The sequence below is a fragment of the Poecilia formosa genome, unplaced genomic scaffold, assembly GCF_000485575.1.
Source record: "Poecilia formosa unplaced genomic scaffold, Poecilia_formosa-5.1.2 Scaffold361, whole genome shotgun sequence".
NCBI lineage: Eukaryota > Metazoa > Chordata > Actinopteri > Cyprinodontiformes > Poeciliidae > Poecilia > Poecilia formosa.
Genome location: NW_006800300.1, coordinates 502,178 through 513,571, shown reverse-complemented (window position 1 = coordinate 513,571; position 11,394 = coordinate 502,178). Strand labels below are relative to the sequence as shown.

Genomic DNA, 11,394 nt, shown 5'->3' with positions numbered 1-11,394 from the left:
ATATGTTGGTTTTATCAAAGATTAATTTAAATCTAAATCAGCCACACATCCAAGTCAGAAGTTTGGATTTGTGGTTTAAAAGTACTTTAAGATTTAAAGTTGAAACTTTAAAACTGTGTTAGCTTAAAAACAAACAAGCATGAAAAGTTTTTAAAACTTTATTGTTTGGTTTGTACAGCGTGTCTCTGAGCTCTATGCACACTGCAGGATGCTGAAGTTGCACAACGTTCCTCTGGGACATCCACACAGCTTCCCGATCCTCGCTCCTTTACGCACCGCACACTGCTCACCGGCGACGCACTGGCAGCCAAAAAATCAGAAAACGCACACATGACAACACGACCCAGCAGATTACAGGACATCATAATAAATGAAACAAATGTAATTATTAACATCTGACAAGTTCTAATTGAGGAGGAAACATGAACCCTGCAGCTGGTGTGAAAGATGCATCAAACGTTGCATGTTTTTTGTCCCTTCTGGCATTCCATACCCGAGCAGGAGAGCCAAGGTTTATCAGAGTTTAACGAGTGAGAAAACTGAGCGAACGTTTGAGATTTAAACTCTCACACCACAAGTTATTGTTTGTTTGCATAGATACAGTCTCACTGCGCGCTCAGATTGAGGTTTTGAGTAACCTGGAGGAAACGTGAGGGACTTTAGTCTCACTGGGAACGTGTTGCTGTTAGACACCCAGAGCCCCCCGTGTCTGCAGGCGAGGCGCAGCTTACAGGTGGAAGCCAGCCGAGCTTCTTCTCCGACGACGGCAGCTGTTTGTTCTTGAGCTTCTCCAGGACTTCCTGCAGAGCCTCGATCTGAGGATGAACAGAGGCTCTCTGATGACATTCCACAGCAGGGATGAGGTAAACTAAAATACATTTTTTCCTTTGAAATGTCTCTTACAAACCCTGGAGACCTGACTGATCCAAAAACAAAACACTAATTCAACCAAAAACAATTTTAATAACTTTAATATACAAAATAATAGATGATCAATAAGTTATTGATCCATTAGGAATAATAAAGATTCATAACATTGAAAGGATCCAAACAAATTGTGCTAAGGAAAATGACATTCCTGTTCAAATTAATAAAGTTACAAAATGGTTCTCTAAAACATTTCCCCATTAAGTTTTCAGATGGAAACAAGTTTGGTAATTCTAGCTAATCTAAAATAATAAAAGTTTAGTCTCACTCCACTTCAGGCAGAGAGAAAAAAATGCATCCGTCTATGAAAATATCTGGTTTCAACTGTAAATAATGTTTTTTTTTATCTAGGCTCTTAAACATTAAACTGAACTTTATTAAAAACTGAAGCATTCTGATGTTGCCGTATGAACCCTGTGTGGACTCACCAGCTCCTTCTCCTCTTCGGTCTTGATGACGTCGTACTCGGGCGATCGCTCCTCTAGTCGCTCGTCGCAGCTGCCCAGCGCCACCAGCAGCCAGCAGGAGGCGCTGAGCAGCAGCATGGTGGCGTTGACCATGGTGCTGACCGACTCGGATGCGGTGGAGGCTGAAGACTGTGAGGTCGGCGGAGCTGCGGCGGCCTGCTGGACGCTGAGGCTCCGTCCGCAGCGTTTATACCCAGCAGGAGCGGCTCTGCCGTCACTGCGGCAATATTTACCCCATAACGAGGCAATCAGACGGCTCACCTCAGGGCTCAGCGGAGGTCAGGAGCTCTGCTCCGTCAAACAGGAAGTGACGCAACCATTTTCACCTTTTGACCAACTGAGAGGTTTTCTGTGACGCCTGCGATTCGTTTGAAACCTGGAGTCTGTCGGTCCAAAATGGTTTCCTGTCCAACAAAAAGCTCCTGGTTTAACTGGAGGCGACTGGACTTTTCCTGTTGGAGAATCCAGCTGCCATCTTTTAAACATTTTAATGTCCTGGAAGACCAAGAATCTACGGAGGACCGATCCTGCCAAACGTAGTGATACATGTACAAATAAATAACTGGTTTCAGAAAGTACTCAATGTGCAAATATTGAATTAAATTTTTAAAAATTAACAACTTTCCCAACTTATTTTATGATACTGTGTAAAATTAATATTTATTGCATTCAGTAGTATTAATTTAACATTATAAGAAATGTTTTATTTTTAAACCTTATTTTGAGACTAAATAAAATATATGAAAGTAAATAAGAAGATATTAAATACAAAATGTGTAAAATCAGAAATAAAAGGTAAGTTAATAAAAACAATAAGTTTAACTGATGTTAAAATAATACTGCTGAAAATTATAATTAACTTAAAGTGTAATGTGTAGTTCGCAATGATGTACAAGGGTCGGTCTAAATAGAAAATAAGAAGAGTAAATTTGGGCAAAACACTGAAATTTTGAGATTATTAAATTCTTAAATTTTTAAGAAAAAAACTTGGAAGTTTGAGTCTGAAAAGTCAAAATTTTACCATAAAAAGTCAGAAATTAATCAGAATATTTCTGAACAAACAAGGAGATTTGAGTTTGAAAAGTTCAAAAATTCCTAGAAATAAACTAAATAAAAAGAACATTTTGAAAAATAATCTCAAAAAATCTTCTTAATGAAAAACCCTCCATGTTGTTTTTTTTAATGATTTTCTGGTGGAATTTTATTTTTTTCTCTCCACAATGCCCCTAATATGTTGATTTAGTAATTTGGTTTGTGAATCTGTTTGTTGAAGCACTATTATATTATCTTACTGTTCTACTTTCTTTTTGTCTAATCAAATAAGTTGAGAAAGTCATTACTTGTTATATTTGGATAAAACATTTGGCACATTACTGTCTTTATCGAGGCATTTCGCTCTACATTTGTCACTTTTGGCAGGATCAGCCCTCCATAGATACAGTAAAATCTCAGAGGTTTAATAAAAACTCGGACAGAAACCTTTTCTCCTCAGTGGATCTGAGATATCAAAGCTCAAAGCCTTTTAATGCCTACGTTATTTTAATTTAAGACTTTCAGGTAACATTTGGATAATTTTTGGAGATTATATCATAAAACTGAGATGATAACATTTCAGACTGTGAGACGCGGATAAAACTAGCAGATCTGATCGGAGTCGTAAATCCTTTACCAAGTGAAAGACGGAGATGAAGCTCATGGAAACACGTAGACGTATTTGAAGCGTCTCTTTAACCGGAGCAGCTGACAGGAAGAGCCGCGGCTCTGCAGGGTCTGCCTGTGTCACCGATTACGTCAAAGCAGCCAAAGTCAGTCAACACGCCTCAGACACCGGCAGCTCAACCGAGACAAACAACGTCTTTATCGTCTCTTTTTAATAACAACATACTTCAGATTTATCAGACATCTCATTTTCTGCTACAATATCCAGTTTTTACAACACACACTCAGAAAATAACCACATATTATTTTAATAACTGAACAAAATTACCTTTTTCAAACCAAAAACAAATAAAATAATATATGTTTAATAGTAAAAAATAAAGAGCTAATTGACAAAAAAAAAACAAAAGCAAACTGTAGCTTTTTGTCTTCTACTATAAAAAAAGGAAAAACTCTGAAATTCCTGAAAGTCAGTAACTGCCATCTCCTGTTTCACCACCAGATGTCAGTATTTGTTAAAACAGCAGGGTTAGCGTGTGTTTACCGGGTCTTCCTGCGTGTTCAGAGGGACGTTTAGTCTTTGGAGGGCGGTGTGGATCTCTGCTGAGCCTGAAACACAAACACACGAGTCCAATCACCTTCCTCCAAAACTCAGCTCAACGAATCGTCTCTGAACTGGAGTCAGAACCGTCTGGGCCCGGCCTGTTACTGACCAGGAAGCTGCCGGTGTGGAAGCCACACATGTACCACAGCATGAACATGTTGGTGACGGCGCTGACGTCCGGGCAGTCGCCCACTTCCTTCCCCTGGAGCGTCCAGGCAGGAGGAAGAGGAGGAGGGATGAAGGACAGAGGGCTCTGCAGAGCAAAAACATTAATAATAAAAACATCTACAGCTCATAAAAACGCTGATGTGAAACCAACAGAGGCTTCTTCAGGTTCACTGCAACACAGACTGCTACAGAGATCTTTCCTGTCAACAGCTTCACTACCTATAATAACTCTGAAGAATTTTAATTCATTTGAGTTATTTAATTTCCCTTTGAGATCAATAACTTTTTTTTTCATTTGAAATGAATTGAATTTAAGAATGTATGGAGGACTGATCCTGTCAAAAGTGGCTAAAAATGTAGAAAATAAATAAATGGCTTCCTAGAGTAATTAACGCACATTCCACAAGCGCTGCTGACTTGAACCACCTCACAGATGCATTTTTGTCTGCACTTGCTAATCCATAGCAATGTCTAAAAATTCCACCAGATGTAAAGCAAGTGGCTTCCCTTTAGCACAGGGATCAGTCCCATGAATCCCTGCTGTGGAATAATTGCATGATGGACTTAAATTGAAGTATACAAAATAAAATTTTTCCCAACTTATTTGATCATACAGTGTAACAGATTAAAGGGGCAGTGTTATGCGTTTTTCAGGCACATTGTGCCATTTTATTCCACAATGAAGTAACTACGTTGACTTCAATTATAAAAATCAAACATGACTCAAAAAATGACTTTGTAATTTAACGCCTTGAAATTGGGAAACTTTAACCCAGGTGTGTCCAAACTGCATAGACAGAACTTTAACATAGCAGTTATGTGCTTAAATATTATTTTATCAGTCAAATCACATCAGTTTGTATTTCCAGAACATTTACATCAGTGAGATAAGATGTATGATATCTGATGTTAAGAGTTGCTAATTGAATGCAGAGAAAGCTGTAACATTTGAACATTCATGATCTCAACGTGGCCTGAAACTCGCTTCCCTGCTAAATTTTAGCAAAACGTTAGCAAAATGTTAAAGTGTATTTAAATTCCCCAAACGTAACAAAATTAGGAAAATACTAACTTTAGTGATGACAGGTTTAAAAACCCAAAAGAGTGAGTCAGATTTACCATTGATTCGATCTGAGGAGGAAACGGAGGGAAGAAGATGTTAGTCGGGTCTCCTTTCCTTTTCTCTGCGGTTTCTTTCTCCACTGTGTTCTCATTCTTAGATCCCGCTTTCATCTGACAACAAAAAACAAGAGATTCGTATAAAAAAGCCCAGATTGTCAGAAAGAGGCTGCTAGTGTCTTTATTATTTATTTTAGATTGGAGTTTTACTCCTAACTGCTCTGACTGGACAAATTAAAGTTGATTTATTTGTTTGACTGAACTGGTGAAGCTGTTGGAGTTTTAAAGGTATCAAATAAATGTGTCATTCAGGACATTTATGTCTGTGTTTAAAAACAGAAACGTTTTTCTGGATCGGAATCAGCCGATACTAAACCTCAGATATCAGAAGTGAAAAAGTGGATCGGTGCGTCCCTAACAATCCGTCCCAAACAGAACACCGACCATGTTTGGACTGTCTCTCGGTGTGGACGTCCTCTCTCGTCCTCTGTCTCCTTTGCTCGAGTCTCTCCTCTGTCTCCTCCAGTCCAGGTTGCTGCTGGGAGGACTGGGAATCCAGCTGCTGCCCTGCAGCACCAACAAACGAAGCTTCATGACACCAAACCCAGTTTCCCCGTCATTCTGCAGGTCTCACCTCAGAATGCCCAACATTTGGTTGGAGGAATTGTTTTCAGACCATTTTCATGTACACTGCAAAAACACAAAATCCTACCAAGTATTTTAGTTTAGCTTTTAGCTCAAATATCTTAGTCCACTTCAGTTATTGACTTAATACAAGCTCCTACAAGTTTACCGAGATATTTGCACTCGAACCTAGACAAAAATACTTGGTAAACTTTTGTGTTTTTGCAGTGTAACATAATGAAAATGACATAATAATAATAATAATGCAGGAAACCAAAGATCAATAAACTTTAAATTTTAACAAATATTTAACAGTGGAACTGGAAGACATTTTAAATATCCAAAATAAATAAACAAAACAAAACAACAGAAACAATAATTAAAATAAATTATGAAGTCTCTGTAAACAAAATTATCCTTCACAAAAAGAGCTAATGGAGACCAAAACACCAGACTGAAAACTTTCATTATCCAGTTTTTGGTAGAAAGAGAGAAAAACGATAAATTATGCCAACAGAAATAACTGAGTTTGTTGTCATTTTTCATGAAAATAATTGATTTATTGCTTATTATGCCAGGCCTATTTTACCAGAGCTATACGAGTAAACTCCTATCAATGGACGTGTCGCAGCGTTACCTTGGTTACGGCTGCGGCTCTGCTCGGGCCGCGCAGCTCGTCAGGATGCAGCAGGCTGCCGACGTCCAGCTCCTCCTCGTTGTTGTACTCGTCGTAGCGAACGCAGCAGCGCTGATCTTTGACCCACAGCACCACAGCGGGGTAAACCAGGCCGTCGGCCGAGTAAACGGCCCGGCAACGCGACCCGGGCTTCCAGTCCTGAAACACACACATTAAAACACCACTACTTACAATGTTAATGTTATCAACAAACAGTCTGCAGAAAACTGAAGCATCTGGTTTGTTTTTCTAGTGAAGGCCATCCTGAACAACACGGTGTCTGCTGAGAGCCAATCAGAACGCTGGAATTCACCCGAGCCAGACCAGCAGAGATCGCATTTCCTGCTGCAACTCAAGAACTACAACGTTCCCCAGCAGCTGCTGGTCGTCTTCTGGACAGCCGTCATTCACCAGGACAGGTCAAAGGTCATAAAACATGTGAAAAACTCTTTACTTTCTGATCGGCAGTAACGTCTGACTGATCTGGTGATTAAAAATTGGATTAACTGATTAATAACAGGATAACAGAAAGTGCTCACTTTGAACATTTCTTCACAGAATTTGAACCAGGGGAAGCTAAAACTCACCTGATGAGTTCTACGTTAAAATATTTATAAAGAAGTTTTTTATCTTAAAAAATGCTAAATATTTATATTTTTTGTACAGTTTTGACTTAATTGCTGCTCTCAGTGTTGTTGGCCTTTAAGTCTTTATACTTCAGTTGACAGTTAATAAATTACTTGATTATTTCAATAATCGATTCATCGCAATTTATCTGACTAATCGCTTCAGCTTTATATCCTGGATGACACATCTGTGAAAAATAAATCGCTCACCAAACTTTTCCATTCAGGTGAGAGCTGCGTATTTTTCCTTACATTTAAATGTCTATTTGCTGAGAGGATGTGAGCCTGCGCGACCTTTCCTACCTGCAGGTTGAATGAGTTGACTTGAAGCTAACGGCTAACCTGAGGCTGCGAGTTCTGCGTTTGCTCTGTAGCGCTGGGACTCTTCAACGCGCTCCCGGCCACGTCCTCCTCGTTGCCGTAGACACTGAAGCGAATCCTGGAGCGCTCGCCATCAGCCGCCACCACCGTCACCGGGTCGATGGTCCTGTTCTCTGACCACGCGCCCCAACACTGAGCGCCCACCTGATGGAGACATTAACCTGATGAGACTCAACCAACTAATAAGACAAAAAATATTCTTCTTTTTGATTATTTACTCATTTTTTTTGTATTTGACTTTTTAGACTTTCAGAAATCCTGTAAGAATCTCAATGAAATCGGAGATTCATGATTAATCATTTCTCATATAAATGCTGTTTTATTATTATTACCTTTACTGCCTCAGTGTCTGTCTTTCCGTCCAGCTTTTCTTCCTCCTGCTTTTCTCTCCTGCCCATCTCCACCAAAGCTTCAGGTTCTCTGAGCTGCACAATTTGAATGAAGTAAAACACACACACACACACATATATATATATATATAGAGAGAGAGAGAGAGAGAGAGAGAGAGAGAGAGAGAGAGAGAGTCATGAACCTGAGATATTTCAGGAGTTTCGCTCGGGGTCGCCTCGGTGTCGTTTACCACAACCAGGGCAGGAAGCTCCTCCTGTGGACAGAAAACACCGTTACAGCCTCCAACAACTTCTATAAACCCGGGAAAATGTCAACAGTTCACCATCTCGACAAGTCTGCGAAGTTGAAAGTGGAAAACGGATTATCTGAGGAACGGCCGCCATGTTTGTTTTTGCTAACCGTTTGGCAGCTTGTTAGCTCCTTGGCTAATGCGCGAGGCACTTGGATTACATTTTTCCGTTGCCTTTCAACTTCCGTTTTTATTGTATTTTATTTCGTTTATGTTTTCGTTTTTAAATGTGAAATTGGGTTAAAAACACAAACCGGCTCCACGGCTTCGCGAGGAACGCAGTTTTCTGTCATGGCTGCCAATAAATCAGACACTACCCACCATCACGCAGCTTCACAGCCACTAGCCAAGGAATGAAGAAGGACTTCCGGTCAGGCAGTTCAAAATAAAAGCAGACTCTTCATTCCCTTTGCTGTGAATAGAACGGAGTTTATGGAAATCCGTTTATGTCTAAGTTTAAGCCTCCCTGTGTTTTAATTAATTTTTTTATTTTATTTAAAACGAAATTTTTCCATTACTATGAACCAAATAACAAGACAGAGTAAATATATAAATATATATATAAGTATTCTTCTTCTAAAGAATACTTTAATATTTAGAACTAATTTAAGTTTTGTTTATCAAATAATATTTGATAAATATTATCAAATATTTATCAAATAATATTTGATAAACAAAAATATTAAGTTGTGTGCAAATTCTGTTTTTGAAAGAGTAAAATAAAAAAACATCAGAAATAAATGACAAATTAAGGTTAAATAAACTTTTTTAAATTGTTTTATTATTATTATTATTATCATTATTATTATTATATAAAACGTTAGTAGATTTGCTAACAAACACTGTAAATAGCATCATTTATACTTTGACCAACACTGAATAAAGCTTGGTTAGGTTATTTTCTAGTCTGTGGAATCACTAAAGTCCTATGTCTGGACTTTGATTAGGCCATAGCAGCAATTTGCTGGAATTATCATTTTTACCACTAAAAACTTGCTAAATATTTGCTTTTGGTACTTTGTTTCCTCCTTTTGGTTGAATAAGGAACCAACAACAAAAGTCTGAATCAACTGAATCTGAAATTGCAAATTAATTTGTTAGTTGTGGATTCAAACAAATGAGGAAGGAAAAGAAAGATCAAATATTTGTAAAGAGAGTAATGCAGCCTGTGTATTCCAGCAGGCAGTTGAGCAGACAGCTAACTCCAGACTGTGGAGGATAAACAGAAAGGAAGTCCAGGATGTTAACGAGATGTTTGGAGAGCTGAGAGCTGCAGGAAAACCAGCAGACTGAAGACAGCAGAGCGAAAACCAGCAGGAGGTTTCACACTTTTCACACTTTCAATTAAAGGGGCCGTCAGCAGGTTGGTGGATTCTAGAGAAGCAGCACAGCTCACTGAGAGGGAATAAACTTTGTAACAGAAACAAAAGGTTAGAACAAACTTTAATTCCACTCACCCTACACATTTATCTGTTTAGTTTCATTTAGCTTGATAAAATAAACTTTCTATTAAGTTATTTATACAATACAGTAAAACAGGAGTGTCCAAAGTATGGTTCGGGGGCCATTTCTTGCCCTTGGAATGATTATGTGCATTCTTTAAGAATTATACAAATTTACCCTGATTACTTTTATTTGTAATCAGGGTAACATAATTTTATTACAATGGGAAATGTTATTTACAACACAAAGTATTCAATTTTTTATAACCAAGCTTTTATGAGCCACGTTTATTCAGAGACTTTTACTGGAAAGTCACCTTTGCTGCATGCACTTCATTAACTCGACTAAATATAGGAAGACTTTCAAAAGCCAGTGACCAAATCCTGGTATTATGCCGTAAATAAATTCAGCTGAGCCCAAATGAGTTGTCTTTCTTTCAGTACAACATAATCATACAAAATCCTTTTTTTCGTTTTGGATCTATAACGAATAACATCACTTTCCTCCAAAAAAAAAAGTAAAAACAACAACAACAAAAAAATTGTAATACTGCAATTACTTGATTTTATTTTGTTATATTTTCTTGACCTATATAGAAGAGGATTAGGGCCACTGGAAAAAAACAGACAAAAAATAATCCTGACTTTTTTTTATCTGAATTCTTAGAAAAACTCTGAGATTAAAGTCAGATTTCTGAGGGAAAAAATATCTGAATTATTATTATTATTTTTTAGTGGCCCTAATCGTCTTCCGTACTTCTGACTCAATGGTTTTGGCCCACATGATAAAAAGTTAGTACACCCCTCCAGTAAAATGTTCAAAATCATCAACAACAGAAAGTTCAGAGGAGAAAATTCAGAACTGAGTAAAAGTGGAGAAAGGCAAACAAAACAATAATAATATAAGACAGAATATAGAGTCCTTACTGTACAGTAAGGACAAAATAACATAAATACTATGTTCTTATTAAAAAAACACACATTTGATTTAAAGGAACAAAATATTACCAAGTATTTTGAGTCTAGTTTCTAGTGAAAATATCTTATTAAACTTGAAATGAGACAAAACTAACTTAAAAGTAACTTTTCAGTAAGATATATGAGCTTGTTCTAAGTCAATAACTCATAAATGTCTATGAAAGTGCTCAATTATTTCCCTTATGGGAAAATATCTTGCTATAAACTCACCAAGCTAAAGACATTCAGCAGCAATATGCTTAAAATGAGCGTTTTGTTCTCAGGGTCGCAGCTTATTCTCTCTTTGGAAGCCTTTTAAGTGTTTATTTTTAGTAGAAAGTATTTTCAGTTGCTGAATTTTAAAGTCCTGAATATTTTAATAAGCTGCCAAAAAGATAAACATCATCTCTGCCAGATGAAGCTTTACAGTTAAAATTATTTAAAGCTTCTAAAAAGCTTGAGTGAAACTACTGAAGCTTCAGATTCCAGCCGACAGATCCCAGCGAGGCGTTCACTGACTGATCAAAGCAGTCATGTGATCAGCTCTGATTGGCTGATAATGAGCCTCGTCACGCTGATCACATTAGATTAAATCATGTCATCTAATGTGATGACAAGATTAAACAGTCATCACATTAGATGACCACAGTTTTGTATAAAACTGTTGTCATTTATGGTGGATCATTAATCACCTGTGAGCAACAAAACAAAAAGAAATCACTTTAAAAAATAAAAGTTTTTTTTACTTGAATTAAAAATGTGTAGATAAAAAAAGTTGCCATCAAAGTTGGGGGGAACTCTGAGAAAGTTTGACTTGTTGCACATATTATTTATTATTTAATATGAATTTCTTTCCCTTTCACCAAATAAATTAATTTGATGAATTGTTTTAATATTAATAATTCTAAAGTCAATAAAATGATTTTATCTGTTCTTCTGTTTTATGCAATATCTGCACACAATATCTACAGTAGAAATGGTACAATGCTTTTAATATAAAAATAAAAGCATTGTATGTGCTTTATAATATTAAGTTAGCTACTTATATTTGTTTATTTTCATTATAAGGAAAGGATCATTCTTTTCACAAAATTTCAAACAGCA

General features: G+C 37.2%; 2 protein-coding genes across 3 annotated transcripts; both read right to left on the bottom strand.

The window, feature by feature from the left end:
* Nucleotides 1-97: 97 nt before the first annotated feature.
* Nucleotides 98-1,915, bottom strand: LOC103153783 (cocaine- and amphetamine-regulated transcript protein-like). The gene is made up of 3 exons (XM_007574812.2): nucleotides 1,356-1,915; nucleotides 732-815; nucleotides 98-300 (listed from the first exon to the last, which is right to left on the bottom strand). The coding sequence occupies exons 1-3, from the start codon at nucleotides 1,485-1,487 to the stop codon at nucleotides 193-195; spliced, it is 324 nt and encodes a 107-aa protein (XP_007574874.1). The 5' UTR covers nucleotides 1,488-1,915; the 3' UTR covers nucleotides 98-192.
* Nucleotides 1,916-3,232: 1,317 nt separating this feature from the next.
* Nucleotides 3,233-8,306, bottom strand: LOC103153775 (survival motor neuron protein-like). 2 transcript variants are annotated; one of them, XM_007574805.2, is made up of 9 exons: nucleotides 8,213-8,306; nucleotides 7,784-7,855; nucleotides 7,584-7,676; nucleotides 7,213-7,395; nucleotides 6,206-6,403; nucleotides 5,389-5,511; nucleotides 4,945-5,058; nucleotides 3,767-3,910; nucleotides 3,233-3,662 (listed from the first exon to the last, which is right to left on the bottom strand). In XM_007574805.2, the coding sequence occupies exons 1-9, from the start codon at nucleotides 8,213-8,215 to the stop codon at nucleotides 3,627-3,629; spliced, it is 966 nt and encodes a 321-aa protein (XP_007574867.1). In that variant the 5' UTR covers nucleotides 8,216-8,306; the 3' UTR covers nucleotides 3,233-3,626. The 2 variants fall into 2 exon arrangements, with proteins under 2 accessions (XP_007574867.1, XP_007574866.1); XM_007574804.2 differs by having other exon boundaries at nucleotides 8,146-8,258.
* Between the last annotated feature and the right edge of the window lie 3,088 nt (nucleotides 8,307-11,394).

What these genes read in the sequence shown, in the direction of transcription:
- LOC103153775 (XM_007574804.2), bottom strand. Translation starts at nt 8,184, where the DNA reads ATGACAGAAAACTGCGTTCCTCGCGAAGCCGTGGAGCCG. An exon ending in CGCAGAACTCGCAGCCTCAG is followed by an intron (nt 6,404 to 7,212) that starts GTTAGCCGTTAG and finishes TGTGTGTTTCAG; the next exon opens with GACTGGAAGCCCGGGTCGCG. An exon ending in TCCACACCGGCAGCTTCCTG is followed by an intron (nt 3,663 to 3,766) that starts GTCAGTAACAGG and finishes TTTGTGTTTCAG; the next exon opens with GCTCAGCAGAGATCCACACC.
- LOC103153783 (XM_007574812.2), bottom strand. Translation starts at nt 1,487, where the DNA reads ATGGTCAACGCCACCATGCTGCTGCTCAGCGCCTCCTGCTGGCTGCTG. An exon ending in CCGAAGAGGAGAAGGAGCTG is followed by an intron (nt 816 to 1,355) that starts GTGAGTCCACAC and finishes GTTCATCCTCAG; the next exon opens with ATCGAGGCTCTGCAGGAAGT. An exon ending in AGCTCGGCTGGCTTCCACCT is followed by an intron (nt 301 to 731) that starts GTAAGCTGCGCC and finishes TTTGGCTGCCAG; the next exon opens with TGCGTCGCCGGTGAGCAGTG.